The sequence below is a fragment of the Coenobita brevimanus genome, chromosome 84 (assembly GCF_032717465.1).
Source record: "Coenobita brevimanus isolate Jiangsu-jjx chromosome 84, ASM3271746v2, whole genome shotgun sequence".
Lineage (NCBI taxonomy): Eukaryota > Metazoa > Arthropoda > Malacostraca > Decapoda > Coenobitidae > Coenobita > Coenobita brevimanus.
In genome coordinates, this window is record NC_137037.1 from 44,218,548 (window position 1) to 44,239,170 (window position 20,623).

General features: G+C 38.3%; 1 protein-coding gene across 1 annotated transcript in view; it reads left to right on the top strand.

Moving 5' to 3' along the window:
• The window catches only part of LOC145410152 (uncharacterized), a 36,566-nt gene extending 23,161 nt beyond the window's left edge, over positions 1–13,405 (top strand). Inside the window, exons 9-12 of the mRNA XM_080280350.1 lie at positions 153–384; positions 7,519–7,635; positions 11,436–11,606; positions 13,217–13,405. Of these exons, the coding sequence (XP_080136476.1) occupies positions 153–384; positions 7,519–7,635; positions 11,436–11,606; positions 13,217–13,405 (709 nt within the window). The remainder of the gene's footprint in view (positions 1–152; positions 385–7,518; positions 7,636–11,435; positions 11,607–13,216) is intronic.
• The last annotated feature ends 7,218 nt before the right edge of the window (positions 13,406–20,623 follow it).

Here is a 20,623-nt window from a genome sequence, read left to right on the forward strand (position 1 = left end):
TTCCAACCATAATTAATATTCTTGCATTCTCATATTTTAATTTTTCTATATAACTTATTTCCTGTTTAGTGGCTTCATTGGTTTTACTTCCTTGTCTCATATCAGATATTCCCTCACTATCCTCTATTAACATTTTTTTTTAATTCACCCAGCGGCATCTTCACCTGCCACTTCGATGTCTTCTACTACCCCTTCGATCGGCAGCGGTGTTCAGTGATCATCCAGCTTTCCGCGGTGCGTCAGGAAAATGTCTCCTTCACGCAGGACTTGGCTAAGGTGGAGTATGTGGACTCGGAGGAACTGTCTCTCTTCGTGGTGCGGAATTTTGAGGTGGAAGTGACGACAACGAAGGGCAATAACAAAACGCGGTACAGTGTGCTTTCGGTGAGTGGATTATACTGTTATATTTTGAGTGGATTATACTCTAGTTAACATAGGAGGCTTCGCAAAAACCTCTTCCTTAGCGAATTATTTTGCGTGTTACTCCTTCGCGTTGTCTTGAACGGTACAAAACGCGATACAGTGTGCTTTCGGTGAGTCCAGTGCGCAGATTTCTTTAGTAGCATAGGAGACTTCACAACACCTCTTCCTAAGCGAATTATTTTCTGTGTTGCTCCTTAGCGTTGTTTTGAATGGTATTTAAGCCTTTTTAATAGTGAAATAGTGTACATTTGTAGAATAAGAGAGGATATTGACGTACGGTGTGGAAAGTTGTTCCGTGGTAATAAATTTGAGGGTTTAAAGTTTTAGGCAAGATTCTGTTTTTGTTTTTTTGTTTTTCTTTTAATGCAGCACCTGAAATTGTCTGATATGATCACTCTGCCTTTCGCAATATAGATCGAGTTTAGTGAACGAAGATAAAGAAATGTCAGTCGGTCATATATGGAACACCTAAAAATATTTTAGATCCAATTAGCCTGCATCCCACGTTAAAAAAAATGCAGACAGCAACGATACAGGGAGGTCAGGTGTGTTTGTCATCGTGCTTCAAATATTATCGTAAAATATTAAGGAGTTGTCCACTTCCGCATCCTGTTTTTTTTTTTTTTTTTTTTTTTTTTTATATAGGATCTTTACTCTTTGGTTATAGGGTCATGTTTCAGGTGGCATTGTATTTTTCGTAACATTATTTTCTTTTGCAATTTATTATGCTTTTTACACCTTGGCTTGTATTCTTGTCGGTTCTGGAAGCTCATTAACACCTCTTCCTTTGTGATTTGTTTTTGAATACGGCTAGTTAATATCAAAATGTATGTTACTTACCCTGATACTGGTGGTTTTGGAATGATTTAAATTTCGCAGAAAAGGATAGCGAGGAGTAATAAGCAAAATAAATCACTTGAGGAACAGTGTTACGGAACTTCCTGAACCGACGAGAATAAGGGCCTTTGCTTTTCCCCTGTGTTATGACGCCAACATAATTTGCTTTAGGGAGGACACACGAGGAAGAAATGGTGAAATATGCAGAATAAATCGCTGGGGAAATGGTACTACGGAGTCATCTGTGCCACTTAAAATATGGCCCTTATTTTCCCTTCCTTGTTTGACCTCGAATTTTGTCAGAATATAAGAAAAAAAACACCGACAAACTTAGCCACTTAGCGTTAGTTTATATGTTTGTCTTGGAGAGGACGCCTTCACGTGGTGGGACCGATATTACCAAGCTGTTCCGCTGTCAGGTTATGCAAAAGTGTTCCTCAGTTCCCTCCCTATCTGCCGAGGGGAGGATGGTGAGCTGCAGGACGAGGGCAGCGTAAATTGCCTGCAGTCTTATCAGTTTTTTTGTTTGTTTGTTTACATGAGCCTGATATTGCAACTACCACGACTATCCCATTGAGCCTGGACATGTTTTCATTTATTTATTTATTTATTTATTTATTTATTTATATGCTTGCCATCTCCTTAAGATTTTATTCATCTTAATGATAGGCTCTTCGAAGTGGACGATGTGGATTAGTAGTCAGATACAGCCTACCTTTAGTAAACGCTTTCTGTACGAGAGACCTTCCCTAGAGAGAGACAGAGAGAGAGAGAGAGAGAGAGAATCTTTTCAAAGCTAATTTTAACGGGCAGTCGTTTGATGCTTAAAATAAAACAAAGATATCCTATTTGCAACCTGTTTTTCAAGTCTTCTCCTATTTTTTCTCATATCCCTCTTTCATCATCGTCTTTTTCTCTTATTCGCTTCCATAGTCACCGTTCTCTTCCGTTTATTCCATCTTTCACTTCCTCTTGTTATTATTATTATTTTTTTTTATCACAGTCTTCCTCTATTCAGCCTGTTTCCTCTTGTCATTTTCCTCTTTTTTTTCTGCTATCGTTTTTTGTCATTCCCTGGTGCCTATCGTTTTCTATTAATTTTTCCCCCTTTCATTAAACTCTACCTCTGTTTTTCATCTTCTCTTGGCCGTTTTTCCTGTTCCACCCTATCATCAACCTTTGCCTTTCTCCTTCCCTTCATTTATCAACGTAACTAACTCTCTCCTTCCTCTTCGCATGCATTTATTCATTCCCAATCTGAATCCATTACGTTTTCGCTTTCCTCTTCTTCGCTTTTATTCTTTTTTCAACCCCAGTTTCCATTTAGAGCGTCTGCCTTTTCTTTTCGTTTTTTTTTTTTTTTTCCTTGAAGACTCCTTCCTCACTACCTCAGTAAATTTTCTGTTTTTCTCCTCTTTTTTTCTCTCCTTTACATCCTTCGGTTCCAGTGAATCATCATCAGCTGAATAAAACCGTCTGGCATTAGCTGGAATAGAGTACTAGAGTTGTCCTGATCATAAGAGAGTTAAGTACGTATTTCTCTATTCTTTTATTATTTTATTGTCTTCTTTTTTTTTCGTTCAATGTGTTTTCCTTGTCAATTTTCCTTATTTTGTTGTGTCCTCCTTTCCCTTTATTTATATATTTATTTATTTATTTATTTATTTATTATTTCCCTCTTGCTTTCCATTCTTCCTTACTTTTTAATCTCTCACGGTCAGAAAAAGCAGGGTATTCTATTTATGTGAACATCAGACGCTTTCATTCAGCTGAGAGTGAGCCCTGCGAGCCTAAGAGTGTTAATGCCGTCTCTTTTAATCCTCTCATCGTCAGGACATCTCTAGCCTTCTATTCAGGCCAGCATCAAAAAACATTTTTTTCAGCCGCGAGTATGACGAGTTCGTATTAATCTCTCTCTCTCTCTCTCTCTCTCTCTCTCTCTCCTGAACATCCACCAGCCACACGCAAAGAAAAAAATTAATCACGATAATTTTTGACATGAAAAAAACAAAAGCCATAGAAGTGAAGAGCTTAATGTAGAATATTCTCAACACTTGTAACCAGAGAGGTCTTTCTTGGGTTAATTAAATCATGTAGAGGCAATTTTAACTTATTTAGGTGGAGATTTTCGTCCTTTTGCATCCTGTTTCCCGTAGCTCAGTGGCGGAGAAAGACAACACTTCGGCACTGCATCTTTTCCATAGCACATTCTTCGTGACTAGCACCATTTCCTCAAGTTAAAGCTCAGTTTCCAAGATGGAGAGATGGCAGTATTACGCCAAGTTAAAATAGACGGAGTATAGTCAGAAGGAAATTTGTTATAAAACATTATCGTACCGTAGGCGTTGAATTATCAGATAGTAGTAGTGGTGGTAGTGGTTGTGGTGGTGGTAACAGTAGTAGTAGTAGTAGTAGATGTAGTAGTAGTAGTAGTAGTAGTGGTAGTAGTAGTAGTAGTAGTTATAACCCAAGAATCCTCTGAAACGTGAACCCAGTTGACTACAAGATGAAGTTATCCTTATCCTGTACTCCACCATCATTCATTCTAGGGACCGGGAAGGAGTTGAGGCACGTTTGCATAACCGGGCAGGGGAATTGCTCAGTTAATCAATGCCACCACGTGAAGGCGTCTCTCTCCAGCGCCAAGTAACCAGATATAACTCCGAGGCCTGTATTTTCCCTAGCACCTTTTCCTAAGCGATTTATTTTACTTACTACACCTTACTGTTTTATTCTGTCTTCTGTAAATCCTTCCAATATCGCCATACTCCGCATAAATAAAAGGATATTAACTGGCCATATCCAAAATTAAATCGTTAAGGAAGAAGTGTTAGGGAGTTTCCTGACCTAGTGTGAATACGAGTCTAAAACAAACGCAAGCACTAAAACAGACAAGCGCTAAAACAAAACAACTGAAGCTGCGAAATATAACACGAGAAAATAAAACACTAAAACATGATCTAAAACGAGAACTAAAGAAAAACAGCAAAAATAAACATAAAAACACAAAAAACAATAAAATAAAAAGTAAACATAAATAAAAACACAAAAATCAGCAAATATTAATGCAAAAAAAAAACACAGATGACTCGCAAAAATGTTATAAAAAGCAAGGTAAATAAACACACCGTTTTAATCACAAGAGTAAAGCCACAGACCAAAAAAGCACAGTTTTATACCGTACATGTAAATACAGACATGAATACACACACACAAAAAAAAAAAACACGCCAAAAATACAGACGTGGATGAAAATATAAATACCTACATACACACACACACATACACACACACTCTCTCTCTCTCTCTCTCTCTCTCTCTCTCTCTCTCTCACACACACACACACACACACACACACACGACCGGACAGAATCAAGCGAGTGATTAGTTTAAATTTATTATGGAAACACACACACACACACACACACACACACACACACACACACACACACACACATACACAAACAAAAATTTGATTGTGGCGTCATGTTAACAGGTAGACCGACAGTTCATTTTACGGAGGCAAAACACGAAAACAAACAAGCAAGCACAGAACCCGAAAGACGCGAGTGACTAAATCAAAATTATCCGGCTTAGAGAGAGAGAGAGAGAGAGAGAGAAGGGAGGGAGGGGATAGAAGGAGGGAGGGGAGAGAGAGAGAGAGAGAGAGAGAGAGAGAGAGAGAGAGAGAGAGAGAGGAAAAATTGAGAGAAAAAAAATCTGATTGTGGTCGCGAACTAAAACGCAGCGGCAGAAAATTTCACAGAGAGAGTATGGACGTCAGATCACCCCAGTCCCTCGTGTTGAACCCCCTCTCGTGTTGAACCCCCTCTCCTAATGAACCCCCCCCTCATGTTGAACCCCTCCTCATGTTGAACCCCCCTCGTTTTGAACCCTTCTGTCACGTTGAACCCCCCTCCCTCACGTTGAACCCCCACTCTCAAGTTAAAGAGGTATAGTATTATATTCTAGGGTTAATTTCTCCTTATAACTCAGTGTTCAAGATGGAAATATGGAGATTTTGGGCCGTGTTAAAGTGAAAGGAGTATTGTAAGCCACTCTAATTGGATAATCGTCTTTCTTTTTTTTACTGAATAAAATCGTCTGACATACGCTAATAAATACAAAAAAAAAGTCCTAGGGCTGAAAGGGTTAGCATCAGAACACACACACACACACACACACACACACACACACACACACACACACACACACACACACACACACACACACACACACACACACACGTTGGCGAAAATTGTGAAAAAGAAAAAAAATAGTACCCCGCCGAAAAGATAATTTATTCATGTAAGCTTGTTGCGTTGGAATTTGCATGTTTATTTCCGCCAGCTAAAGGACCGTACGGAGACTGGGGACATATATTTACATCTATCCTTCTGTCTGTCTATCTTTCTGTCTGTCTGTCTGTCTGTCTGTCTGTGCACCCATTCATTCATTCAACTATCTGTGTTTTTCTGTCTATATATCTATCAGTCCATCTCTATCTACTGTAACTATCTATCTGTCTGTCTGGCTGGCTGGCTGGCTGTCTATCTGTTTGTCTGCTTTTTGCCTGACGCCTCTTCCTGTGATGGATGGCCACGTAAAAGAACCTCCAGGCGTGTGTCCCTACTCATCAACGACAGCATCCCTTTACACACCACCTTATCTCGTTCCCGGTCTCCCTCTTATTCTTCCATTCACTTCACTCTCGTATACTCTCCTAGTCAGTCTCGCTCTTCATTCATATACTTTCCTCTCTCTCTCTCTCTCTCTCTCTCTCTCTCTCTCTCTCTCTCTCTCTCTCTCTCTCTCTCTCTCTCTCATACATAACACCCACTCTGTAAAAATCCCGGCTTGTTTGTTTGGTTGTTTTTTTCGTTTGTTTAGGATGTAAAAATAAAAATTAAAATAAAGCTCGAGGAATTCGCAGAAAAATGCCAAAAAGAAAAAAATGTTCCTTCATTATTTAAGTGTTTTTCGTTTTCTTTTTTCAATGAGGGTGATTTTGGGAACTGATTTATAGTTTGCTGTGCTGCTTACATTACTACTACTACTACTGCTATTACTACTACTGCTACTACTACTACTACTACTACTCCTACTGCTACTACTACTACTACTACTACTACTACTACTACTCCTACTGCTACTACTACTACTACTACTCCTACTGCTACTACTACTACTACTACTGCTACTGCTACTACTACTACTACAACCCCCATTTCTACTGCTACTACTACAACTGCTGTTATTTTCATTACTACTGCTACTACTACTACTACTACTATTATTATCATTACTACTACTACTACTACTACTGCTACTACTACCACTACTGCCATCTGTACCTTATTAATGCCATTACCTCCTGATAATAATAAATTTAAATAAATAGATTATATAAATGTGAATCTTTTTTATTTGTGGGTGATAATTAAAATGAGAAGCCCCTTTAATCCTACTGACACACACACACACACACACACACACACACACACACACACACACACACACACACACACACACACACACACACACACACACACACACACACACACACACACACACACGTCCCATTTCTCTTCTCCCCCTCTCTCTCATTCATTCTTTTTCTTTGTGTGTGTGTGTGTGTGTGTGTGTGTGTGTGTGTGTGTGTGTGTGTGTGTGCGTGCGTGTGTGTCAGTCTCTATTTTTATCTCCAGCTCTCTGTTTCTCCCTTCTCTTTCCCCTGTCTCTTCCACCTCTCCTCTCCTTCCTCCCCTCTCCCGCTCCCTCTCTGTTTTTCTTTCCTCCTAAATCCATTCATTTTAACCAGGTGGGGGTTTTCGTCCTTTTGCTCTTAATTTCCCGTAACGCAGTGGGAGAATAAAACAATCCTATGGCTCTGCATCCTTTCCATGGCACTTCTTCGTGACTAGCACCATACTCTAGTGTTAATCTGTTGCCATAGCTTGGGATTCATGATGGAGTGAGGACAGTTTTAAGTCTATAGTTGTTCCACCTTTACTTGGCTCAAATTTTCGTCCTTTTGTATCTAAATTCACGTAGCTCAGTGAGAGAAAAAGACAATACTGTTGCTCTACATCCTTTCCATAGCACTTCTTCGTGACTGGCATCACATTCTAGTTTCAATCTAATTCCAACAGAGGATTCGAGTTGGAGAGGTGGCAATTCTAGGCCAAGTTAGAGTAAAAAGGATATAGTTTTGAGTGAAGGGAATCTGGCAACGTAACCCCTTCACGTCTGACACAGGTAGGGTTTGAGGTCAGCAGGAGATGGACGGTGATTATGATGAACCTGTACTTCCCCACCAACTTGCTTCTCGCTACGGGATACGCAACGCTTTTCCTCAATGTGGCTGACCAGGGCGTGAGTAGCAGGGATATTTACTCGCTCTTACTCACTCACTCTCACCGTGGCCTCTTATGTACTCACTCACTCGTTCAGTGTCACTCACTCTCTTACTCTCTCTCACTTTCTTTTTGACTTTACTGTCCTTATCCTTCAGCATGTAGAGTTAGATCTCGTGGTCATAGTCTACTCTTTAACAAACAGCCACGAAAGGACCATAAGGTCAGCTGTCGTTTGCTTTCCTTTGTACTTCTTTGTGAGTAGATGCTGGAGGGGTCACTTTCTCACTCACTCACTTTCTCACTCACTTACTCATTTAGGCTTATTCACTTTCTTACTCATTTAGGCTTATTCACTTTCTCATTCACTTTAGGCTTATTCACTTTCTCACTCATTCACTTTAGTCTTTTTCACTTTCTTACTCACTCACTTAGGCTTATTCAATTTCCTACTCACTCACTTAGGCTTATTCACTTTCTCACTCACTCACTTTGGCTTATTCACTTTCTCACTTACTCACTTTGGCTTATTCACTTTCTCACTCATTCATTTAGCCTGTTCACTTTCGCGCTCGTTCTTTTAGCTTCGTTATTTAATGTTGATTATACAGTACATAATTTTCTATTCTCTTTCATACTGTTTTTATTTCATTCGAATTACCTCGCATACACAAGCACTTAATTATATATATATATATATATATATATATATATATATATATATATATATATATATATATATATATATATTCGAATGTGTGTGTGTGTGTGTGTGTGTGTGTGTGTGTGTGTGTGTGTGTGTGTGTGTGTGTGTGTGTGTGTGTGTTTATCCGAGAAGAGGAGAATGATGAGAACAAAATGAACAAAGAAAAAAATAGCATCACTAATACAGATGAAATTAATTTCCCCCTAATAATACACTTGTGTAAATTGTACGGTCGCCAGTAGCAGTTCCTGTCCAAATCTGATGCTAAGGATACCGTTCACTGATTGTAAGAACTATAAATGCATGATTAGTAAGGGAGCCATTATCGTAACTAGGATGGCATTGTCCAAAAATGTATTTCTTAGCTCGGTTTTGGTGTTGAAAAAAAAAAAAAAAAAGTAGAAATTGCAGTCGACTGTGCATTGGAAATACTAGTTTCTGTACTGGAAAATTTCTTTGTTACATAAAAGCTGGCTTGGAGCATCTCTTTTTCCTCACCTCACACACCCAGAAAAAGAAAATATAACATTGTCTAAAAGGTCTCGAATAAAAATCTGAGCGAGAGGCTTCCAAGACCGAGACCGAGATTCAGTCCAGTTCCGAGTCAGAGACCGAGACCAAAATCCCGAGACTTAATTCCATATCTTTAAATATCTTTGAGCTTAGGCTGGTTTTTGTTAATTTTAGGGTGATGTAGAGAAACACGAGTAAGACGAAGTAGCCTCTTGGTAAAATCGGTAGGGAATGAAACTCTGTCCTTACTTTTATTGGTTCTTTTATCTTTGCTCATACAGCTACTAGATTTTTCACAACCAAACTGGAGATGAATAAGGCTCTCTTAATCTGCATAAACCCTCAGGAGATAGCAAGAATTATGAGAGAGAGAGAGAGAGAGAGAGAGAGAGAGAGAGAGAGAGAGAATAAAGTAAAAGGAAACAGAAAACAGAAAAAAAATAAACGCGCCATATATTATTCAGTAAAGCAACACCTAAATAAAGAAGAAACATATGAAGCACTGATATGAAGCGCTCTGGAACCCAAGCCGCTTACGAATCCCCGAGGCAGGACCGAAGCAGCCCAGCCGTGAGCTTCGAAGTCTGTGAACCAATTAGGAGGGTATTGTTGCTAAGAGGAGGGAGAAGAAGACTTAGAATAATGGAGAAGAAATTTGGAGAGAGAGAGAGAGAGAGAGAGAGTAGAAAACAAAGATAAGGCATTTACGTATCTGTGCAATGAAGCAGAGATAGATTACCTGATACATAGATAAACAGAGAGATACCCCAACAGATAAATAAGCAGACGGTCAAATAGATAACTAAACAGATAGACTGATAAACAGACTGATAGATAAATGGTCATACAGAGAAAGAAAGACGGATAATGGAACAAATAAGTAGACAGAGAGAGTGAGACAAAAGCCTCTCAAGTCTGCAGTGTATCTTTAGCCTGGCTGAAACTATTTTTAAACAGACAGACAGACAGATAGACAGACAACCTAAGACAGACAGAGACAGACAGACAGACAGATAGATAGAGAAATAGACAACCAAACATACAGACAAACCTCCCAAGCCTGCAATATATCTTTATCCGAGCTGAAACCTTCTTTTTAAAACTCTTCCCAGATATTTTGACGAGCACAAGCATTTTCCGTCTTTCCTCACGCACCCATTGTCCCTGCTCGCCCACTATACTCTTTTCACCCTAACTTGGCCAAGAGTTTTGTACTTTTACAGCTTATTTCACGTAGCGTTGTGCCAGAAAGACATTGCTACCGCTCTGTATAATCTCCATAGCACTCCTTTGTGACAAGCATCTTAGTCTAGTGTCAGTCTGTTCATACAACTCTGCATTCAAGACGGGGAAATGGGAATTTTAGGCCAAGTTAAAGTAAAACGAGTATAGTAAGATTAGTGAACTTGGATATGTATCGACTTTCGTATTCTTTATTCTAGTTATCTCCAAGCAATTTTATTTTGCTTAAGAAAGTTATCGAGTTGAATAAAATCGTCTGGAAGGAAAAAAATAACTGAATGGAAGGGATATTTAGGGTCTGTTTCCTTTATTCTCGTGCCGATCACACTGGTGGACCAAGTTTGTTCCCCAGTGGTTGAATTAGGGACTTGGATGGAAACTAATTATTGGTGGTTGTGTTCTAAGCGAAGAAACTGACTTAGGAAACATTTTCTCCCTTAATGACCGTAGTGCAAATAGTTCTCTCAGCCTCGTACCCTCCCTTTCATTGTTTCTGAGTCCCACCTTACCAAGAGTTAGGTGGTTAGGGTGATGATGAAAACGATGATGATGATGATGATGATGATGATGAAGATGATTATAGTGATGATGATGAAGCCGGAGACGAAAATGATAAATGTACTACGACGATGACAGTGATGATTATGATGATGATGGTGATGATGATGATTATGATGATGATGGTGATGATGATGATGATGGTGATGATGATGATGATGATGGTGATGACGGTGATGATGATAATAATGAAGACGACGACGACAACTACAGTGATGATGGTGATGATGATGACAATAAACTAACGATAACGACAGCGACGACTGCGAAAACGACGACAATGACGACGACGACAACCACGACAACTGCGACGATGAAATACCGTATATTAAGGCTGCACCGGCCTGATCTCTAGCCGGATACCTGTTCGTAGTCGAGTGATTGTCAAAGCTACCTGTACGGACGGGATGGCGTAAAGCTCCCGGCCCGATAATCCCGTCAAAGGTAGGAAGCAGTGAGAGAGAGAGAGAGAGAGAGAGAGAGAGAGAGAGAGAGGAGAGGAGAGGGGGTTTAAACTGTAGGACTCAGATAATACAGCTTTCACAGAGGTCTTCATTACAGAAAGGTTGTCCTTAAGATGAATAAAATCATCTGGTGGCAGCAAGAACGGAATAATTATAGGCATCGGTCTGAAGGAGTTAATTTATCCAATTTTTTTTTTTTAGTACTTCCACCCCAGGAGTAAATTTATTCTTTCTTTCATTTTCTTTAGATTTTATCAATAGGACCGTCTGACCTTGAGCCTAACCATTATTTATTTATTTATATATTTATTTATTTATTTATTTATTTTATCCTAGGACCGTCTGACCCTAAGCCTGACCACCCTTCTCGTGCTGTACACCCTCTTCAACAACAGCTCCGCCTCCCTCCCCGTCACCGCCTACGTCAAGATGATCGACATGTGGTTCCTTTATTGTATTCTCCTCCTCTTCTTCATCATCATCTGCCACACGTTCGTCAAGATACAGGTACCGTTTTCTATTAGTGTTCTTCTTTGTGCTTTCACTGTCACCCATATTACAGTTCTTCTTTATACTCTTAGTCTCACCTGCATAAGATGATCAGTATGCACTATCTCTCTCTCCTTCATCACCAATTCCTCTCTTCTTTATCACCAACTCTTTCACCCTTGTGGAGTTCCAGATAATGTCATTGTTTTCATGAGATTAAGACGCGTATAAGAACTTGTTTTATTATTTCCCCATCTCCAAGAAAGAGGGGTGGGGGGAAGAATACTTCCACAGTATCCCCAAAGAGGCTACTAAAAGGGGCTTTTTTGTCTCCAATCTTTCTCTCCTTACTGTGCCCATCTCTTCTGTCCCACCATTCTTCTTCATAATTCCATGTTTCTTCCTGCCTTTAGTTTCCCTCTGCTCCTATGAGGTCAGATATTTGGCTTTATGACATGAATAGTTTCAGGACCTCCCACTGACACTAACCCATCCTCCCTTTCCTCCCTGTGCTTGAACGCCTAATCGTTTCATCGTCAAGCCGCCTCATCGCCAAAACCACTTCAATGCCAGCCTTAGTGCCATATAGCCAGTTTATGGCTTGGTGACAGTTCTTTATTATTCCTTTCTACCTTTACTGTAAATCCGTTTTCACCTTTTTTTTTTTTTAGATGTTATATGAATGCTTTCCTATAATTACTCGTATGATTAGTATAATGATTGCCTTAGGTGGAACACTTTCCCAAAATCCTGTTTACTTTTGAAATTGACTAAGATTTATTCAGATTACTTTAGAATCCTGTTTGGTGTTAAATTTAATTAGGATTTATTCTGGGTATTTTTCCTGAATTCCGTTGTATGCAAAAGTTGGTTCAGACCCGTTTTGAACTCTTTCCATAAATCTCTGTAGGGTCAAAATTGGTTCAGATCTTTTTTGAACTCTTTCCAGAAATCTGTTTAGTGTCAAAATTAGTTCAGACCCATTTTGATCTCTTCCTGGAAATCTGTTTAGTGTCAAAATTTATTAAGATATATTTGCAACATTACCCCCGCAAATTCAGGTGAGTGTTTGAATCCTGTCTGTCGTAAAAAATTATTCAGACCCGTTTTGATCACTTTCCCGGAATAATTGGTGTTTGGCCTAAACTGGACGCATCAAATTATCAAAATAGGAATACCACGAGATAATTTTGATGAGCTGAGGGAAAATCTAGTTGTCAGAGGGTTCAGGGCTTTCAATTAACTCTTGGAATGCTCGAGTTTTCTTCATATTAGTAAAATAGCCTTTCTTTGTCCTGACTAAAATTCCCAAGTAAGTTTAAGGCAGGAAAAGGGCCCAGTCCATTTTCTTGTATTATTTCCCATGATCTTGTTTAATATCAAAATCTATTCTGATCTGATTCTTTTCTAACATTTTCCCAAGATCTTGGTTAGTGCAAAGAAATTCTTCTGATTTTTTACATTTCGGAGGATGGTGTGTAGTGAAAAAAATTCTTCTGGTTCGTTTTTAAAATTTCTCCAGGATCTTCTGCTTCTTATGATTCTTTCTGATCCATTTCCATAAGATCGTGTCTAGAGCAAAAAATTCTTCTGATTCATTTTTCTTTTTTTTTTTAACACTTCTCCAGGCAAACAAGGTGGAGCCAGTGAACTTGAAAAATGCCCCGAATGTCTTGGAGAAGCTGAAATCGTACAAAAAATCGCCTGAGAGGATTCTGGTCACTGTGCGGCTGTTTGTAGTGCCTGCCTTCGTCATTTTGTTCAACGTGGTGTACTGGGCCGCTCTGCTTAAGTCGCTCTATAGTTGGCAATATTGAGCTTTTTCCACGAGTAGTTAAGGACACATTTGAACTCTATAATTAGGGGAACATTTAGAGTTTTTCCTTAATGATTAAAGGGTGTATTTATTTCGAGAAAGTTATGGAGTTTTGTAGTAATTAGTAAAGTGTATTTTATTATTCTATGTTCTATAATTATCTTAAATGGGGTGAACTGAACTGCACTCTTTAAGCTTCCCTATAATTTTGGATGACTGAATTACCTACACAAATATATATAATTAATGAAAGGCATGTTTGGACTCTATAATTAGGAAAAAGATTATTGAGTTTCCCACCATCATTCTTTCGGGGGATTAGTAGGGAGTTCAGGGATGTTTGTATAACAGGGCAGTGTAGTCACCCAAGAATATCAGTGCCATCACGTGAAGGAGGCCTCCTCTACCCCATATATAGCGAAGGGAATGTTTATTTTACCCGGGCAAGCGATTATGTTTCTGTGATTAAAGATTTTTTTCTATTACGAGGAAGATAGTGGAGATTTTTATTTTGGCAATGAGTAAATGTAAATAAAGAAAAGGCAAATAACTGAGATCTTTCTTTATTAGCAAAGTGTAAAGGTAAATAAATAAAATACTCGAGTTTTACCATAATACAGATAAAATTTTTTGGTGACGGTGACGATGTTTACGGGCTCCAGGTGGCACAGGCGACTTCGTAACACCACTTCCATAGCGATTTATTTTGTTTTTTACACCTTGATATTCTCTCGTTTACTGTTTATATCGCGTTGAGTCTGACATAGTTTGTATCCACATCACACAAGAGGATATTTAGGTGTAATGTGCAGAATAAATCGCCGAGGAGGAGGCGTTACGAAATCTCCACGTCCTTGGTAACTGTGTATAACCACTTATTTTAGGCAACTTTTTGAATCATTTCGTTCTTGCTATTTCCAGATAATTTAGTTCACCTTAAGAGCAGCTTTTGGAACTGTAGAGGTTAGGAACCTCAGAATAATCTTAATTTTTTCAGAGACGAAGCAAGTCGTCTTAATGTAGCAAGAATAAATTAAAATAAGACAAACTGCACTTAAAATGAAAACAATCGATTATTTTATTCCATTAGACACTGATTTTTGTGATGGGTCATATTTTTCGCTTTTCAAAATGTTAAAAAAAAATCTGAATTCCGATCTGTAATCCAGTGATCCCTATAGACTATTATTTTTAGCCTGATATTAATGTTATGTGAAGCCGATGTCATTATGCAGTGATCTTTATTGACAAGGATGAGGGGAATAGGGCCTTTTATTCTATTTATTTATATATTTTTTTATTGTTGGTTGATTGGAAATCCGTCTCTCTGTGCTAGGATATTTTCTTTTTACTTACCCTTTTCTTTTTCTATATTTTCTTTTTTCTTCCTTTATTGTTGGTTGCTTCTTACTCTGTGCTAAGGTCTTATATTTATTGAGTGAGTTTTGTCATCATTGATTGACTGGAAGTTCCGCTCAGTGCCAGGGTTTATCTTTTTTTTTTTTTTTTTTTTTTTTTTTGTAGCCTGGACGTTCATCTCTCCTTCTCAGTGGACGCAGCATTCTACAAACGGTACGTACCTCATAATTTTCATTTTCTCTCCTCCACACCCCTCTACTTCTCGACACTGGGCTGATAATGTTTACAAAATGGAAAGCCCCCAAATGGAAACCCCCTCCTATCTGACATTGCTGGATACGCCCTAGAGTCGTCAGCTTTCAGTCATTACCTGTTCCGAATGTTGTATTATTATATTAACATTTATTATTTATTTATTGTTTTCCAGGTATATATTCATTTTGTCTAATTATTTTCTATACTGTTTTTCGTCCCTATAGTTTTTACTTTATGTACGGTTCTCACTTTATTTTCTATCTTGTTTTTACTTTATTTTCTAAACTGTTTTTACTGTATTTTCTGTACTGATTTTACCTTTTTCGATACTGTTCTTTATTTTCTGCCCTGATTTTACTTTATTTTCTATCCTGGTTTTACTTTATTTTCTATCCTGTTTTTTCTTTAACTTGGCCTAAATTTACCATCTCTCCATCTTGAATACCGAGTTGTAGCAAGAAATTCAAAATACAGTACGCTGCTAGTCACGAAGAAGCGCATTGACAAAGATGTAGAGGTGTAGCATTTTTTCAGCAATTGAGCTACATGAAATATGCAGCAAAAGGACGAAAATCTTGACCAAGTTAAAGTGAAAACCGTATACCGTATTTTCTTTAGCCTGTATTCATACCATTTTACATACTGTTATGTGGATTATATTGACCAAGGCCCGGATTCAGAAATAAACCTACGATTAAATCCCTGTTGCAATTATTATTTATTTATTTATTTTTTAAGAACAAAAAGCGTGGCAAAATTATAGTCCCCGCTTCTTGTCCTCCAGAACAGAATAAATGAATAACTATATCTGTCAGTCTATGTATCTATTTATCTATCTATCAGTGTAATGCAAAAATAAGTAATTAAACTAGGATCATTTTTCGCGTGACTAAGATCTGTATATATTTGCAAGAACAAGAGATTGGGGAAGATTTTTTTCCTAATCCTTTCTGCAAAAAGAAATAATCACAGTTATAACAGGATGATAGTGAATTTGCATGTCTTCGTTCAGCATTTCAAATAGTTTCATTACAGTACGTGATTTGGGAATTATTTCAATACTCTCATTACGTAGTGTCAAAAATATTTTCAGTGTGTTAACTATAGACAATTATTATCCATTAGTCTGTTAAATATCTTTTCAAATAAAATTCCTGTTAGCCTATACTGTCACTACCCTATTTAACTATCGCTTCTAATAATCAGTATAACAAATTTATAATATATTCTCACTAACCCGTACTAACAAGCTTTTAAAATATTCTCATTAGCCTCTGGTAATTATAATTCTAGTAAATTGTCACTAACGTCAGTATTCTCATATATTCTCATTAGTCTATACCATTTTTAATTGATAATGTATTCTCTCTAGCGTATAATAACAAGTTTCTAATATATTCTTCATAGCCTACACTGACTATCGTTTTAGTATATTCTCAGTAGCCTATTTCAACTTTCTCTTCCAACATTCTTACTAATAGCCTATGAATTATCATTAATAAATTCCTACGGGCTTTTAGTAAGTATTGTATATATTTTCAGTCCTGTGTAAACTGTATTTTTCCAGACTACTTCCTACATTTTTTCTCTAATTCTTTTTTCGATGCGACAATTGCTTCTTTTCATTATTACTTTCCCCATGTCTCCCGTATCTCACGCTGGCATGCGCTCTTTCTCACAGGTACAGTAACTGCGGAATAGTCTCACTGAATACACTCAAATCTAACTTAAAAAAAGAAAAAGGGAAAAAAAAAAGCATAATTCGACCTGATATGGTCGTTATTTAATAGTTTATTCTGTAAGCAGGCCACCAGGTAAGTTTTAATGTCACGTGTCATCATCAACGAAACAAATCCCTTTCTTAAAACGCATGATACGACCGTGGAGGCTAAGTGCGACAGAGAAAAATATGCGAAACAATAAGGAAGTAAATAAACCATCGAAAAGCTCCGTCTCTCGATGCCCCGTAAGCATAATCTGATTCTACCTTTAAAAGATCTAAATAACTTACAAGAGAATATCAGACCCTAATCTGCAAAAGAAATAACAAAGAAATAGATGCTACAAAGTCTCCTGTCAAAAAGTACACGGGGAAATGAAATAAAAGAGGGCAGGGAGTGATGTGGATGGCGTGGGGTGTGTTGCAGTCCTCTGAATCTTCCTCTTGATACCCATCCAGTGATACCAAAGTAGCGGACGAGGGTGAGCGAGTGCCGAACCCTGAGGCGAACCTTTTTATATTTTTGACTATGTGACATCAGACAATAGTATACTTAATGCTTGGATTTATAGTGTTGTAAGAAAATAATGGAAAACTAGTGCGCGTGTGATAATGCGGGACGAACCGCTTTCTCTCTGACGATTGTTTACATCTAGCTGGGAGTAGGTAGATAGTTCTCAGATGTTTAGTCTGTTCTCGGAAAAAAAATGAAACGCTGACTCTGCATTGGGTTTTGTGATACTCTAGAACGAACCTTTTATCTCGGTGACTTCTGTGTGATGCTAAGTTGGTGCCTCGAGTTACCGTCGCCTCCGCAAGATGCAGATGACCTGAATGCGAGCTTGCGTGGCAAACTTGGACGAACCTTCCATCACAGAGGCGAACATTTTACGTCAAACTTGAAGGCTGACGCTTATGACTGATTAATTTTGCTCCAGGGAAAAAATTGAAAACTTAAGTGGTTGTTTGTGATCGTTTGCTCATAGTGACGATTATTTGACGTCGACCTTGAAGTGAGATTCTGATGCTCGGGATGTCAGGCTAGTGAAGGAGGAAAGGACAGAGAAGCTCGACATTGATAATGGTAAGATTTGGTTGTGTATTATACGTTGCTTGGTCATTTTGTAGGTAGTCATTGAAACTTTCCTAATCGTTAAATAATTCAACATTACCAAAGCATCTTTTAATGTCAGTGTTATGATCAGTGCATTTATATTGACATTCTTGATTCAGTGTATTTATTTTTATTTTTTACAAAGAGAGAGTGGTGCAGTTCATCGAGGCTCATGTTTCGATTATATTAATTTGCAAGATATACAAGCGTCCATAGCATGTTAGTGTTATTAGAAATTTTGTCTTAGTGTCGCGTTCATTAAAATTCAAGCTTGGTTTTGAGTGTATGGTAGCTGCAGGAGTGAAAACAAGTAGTCTTATACATGACTTATGCATGAGAAAGTTTATAAATACTGGACATGGTGTTTATAAATTGTGTAAAAGAATTTGTTTTTGCTGTTATTATCTCAGTTACCAGACACTTTACATTAACGTACATTAAATTGAAAACTATGACGAAACAGTGATTCCTGATAATTACTACTGCATATAGGCTTTGTAGAATGAACTGATTGCAAATACAGCCCTAGCTGAAATATAGGGCCAGTCGCCTATACACAAACATAGATCTCTGTCGAATTTTCCCCCCAAGATCAAGAGAAATAGACACTGCGTACTCTTTTCGTTGTCGTTCTTAAACACACACACACACACACACACACACACACACATACTTTTGCAACAAGAACAGGATACGCGGGAAAATTCTGTAACCCCGTTGTTCTTCCTGCGAACCCAATCGCGAATACTGCAGGGGTCCTTCTCCTACAGTAGGTGACATAGGACACTTCGTAACATTTCATCCTTAGCGATTCATTTTGCCTGTAACAAATGTCTCTTATATTGTTTTAATATCAACATTGCATCAGTAAGAAGAGGATAATGAAGCATGTGGCACAGAGTAAATCTGCAAGGAAGAGGTGTTTCATAATCTCCAAGGCTACAAATAGTACGACACAGGAAATGGTATGTGAAGCAGTGTCACTTTGTTCACGAAACGTTTCGAACAAGCACCATTTTCTGTGAATGGGGGATGTAGAAAACATCATAAATCAGCCTATACTGTTTACTTTAACGTGTCCTAGAATTGAAATCTTTATTATTAATACCGAACCATTACAGTTTTATGATGCTAGTCAGGAAGAAGTGCTGTAGGAAGAATGTAGACTTGAATTACTGTATTATTTGTCATTCAGCTATGGGTAGACAAGCTAACTTGAACTTAAGTAGTCTAACCTGTCACCCAGCCCTATATTGCCCCATCAGGAGCGTAGGAGCCCAGGGCAAGGATACCTGGTGCAGATATTTGCGGAGTGAGTGACTAGTGCCTCGGCCATGAGTACTAGTATATGAACGGTAAACTTAAACCATTCCTTCGATGCAATTGAACTTTATTTTATTGTGGTCACCTCTATCAAACTACATGATATTGTTTTATGTAATAGTTCGCCATTTGTTGAGCATTCCGTCACCGATTTTCTCCCATGTTCATCAGCGTACAAGGATCATTGGCTGCTATTGTACATTTTACTATTATTGTTAGCAATTATTATTATTATTATTAGTATTATATTATTATTAATGTTGTTCATATATTTGTTGTGGTCGTTGGGATTTAGATAATTTTTATTTACCCTCGTGTGGTTTTACTAATTCATACGCCATTTCTCTCTCTCTCTCTCTCTCTCTCTCTCTCTCTCTCTCTCACACACACACACACACACACACACACACACACACACACTTTCTCCCCATCCTCAGCTACTGTTCTGTCCTACTTAGTTACACAAATTCATTCCGGTTTTAGATCCTCTTATACTCACCCTCCTTCCCCTCACCAGCCTTACCAACAATTCTGCCGACAACATTGCATTACCGTGTAGTCTAGTTGCTCAAATTTATTTCATTATTAAATACAGGGATATCATCTCGCCCCCTCCCCCAGCGCACTACCTTACCACACACTTCTGTATCACAGCATATTTTAGATGCACAAATATAAATCACTTGCCTAGTTGCGTAAATATAAAGCAACTTCTTATAATCTCTTCACTCTACCTTGGCCTAAAATTGCCAACCCTCCATCTTGAATGCTAAGTTTTAACTATAGATGAGCACTAGAATATGATGCTAGTCGCGAAGAAGTACTATAGAGAGGACGTGAAGACAATGTTGTCTTTTTGTGCCACTGAGGAAGGTGAAATAAGCTGCAAGAGGAGGAAAATTTGAGCCATGTTAAAGTGAATGAACTATAGCACTTAGGTTATATAGCCACCGGGTAAATCACGTAAATGCAGGGCTGCAAACACAAATCGGTTAAGATACTTAGTTGCACAAAGCATAAATCACACAAGATATTTCTCAAATTCATTCACCATTTCTCTATAGGCTATCCTTCCCCCCCCCCACCCCTCCTCCCACTTCCCCAACCAGCCATTCTGCCGGCACATCATAATACTGTTTCCTGCACACTCACCCCTAAGTATCTCACATGCCCCAGCTCCCCCAGGAGGATACATTATGTCCTTTCACCACCACCTCAAAAGCTGTGTGAGTCGTTTTTAGCCTCCTTTGTAGCATAACATGACTAGCAATTCTGTTTGAGTTACCCCGTCCAACATTTTCTTTCTTTTTTCGTTTTCAGTTCGTGCTGGTCTAGATAGTTTCGTGCTTTTTATTTTGGTTGTGTGTTTGTTTCTCTGCCAGGTTATTTCCCATGTTTGTTAGTTATTATTATGTCAGTTTTGTTTCTTCTTGTTTTCTTTTTCTTTC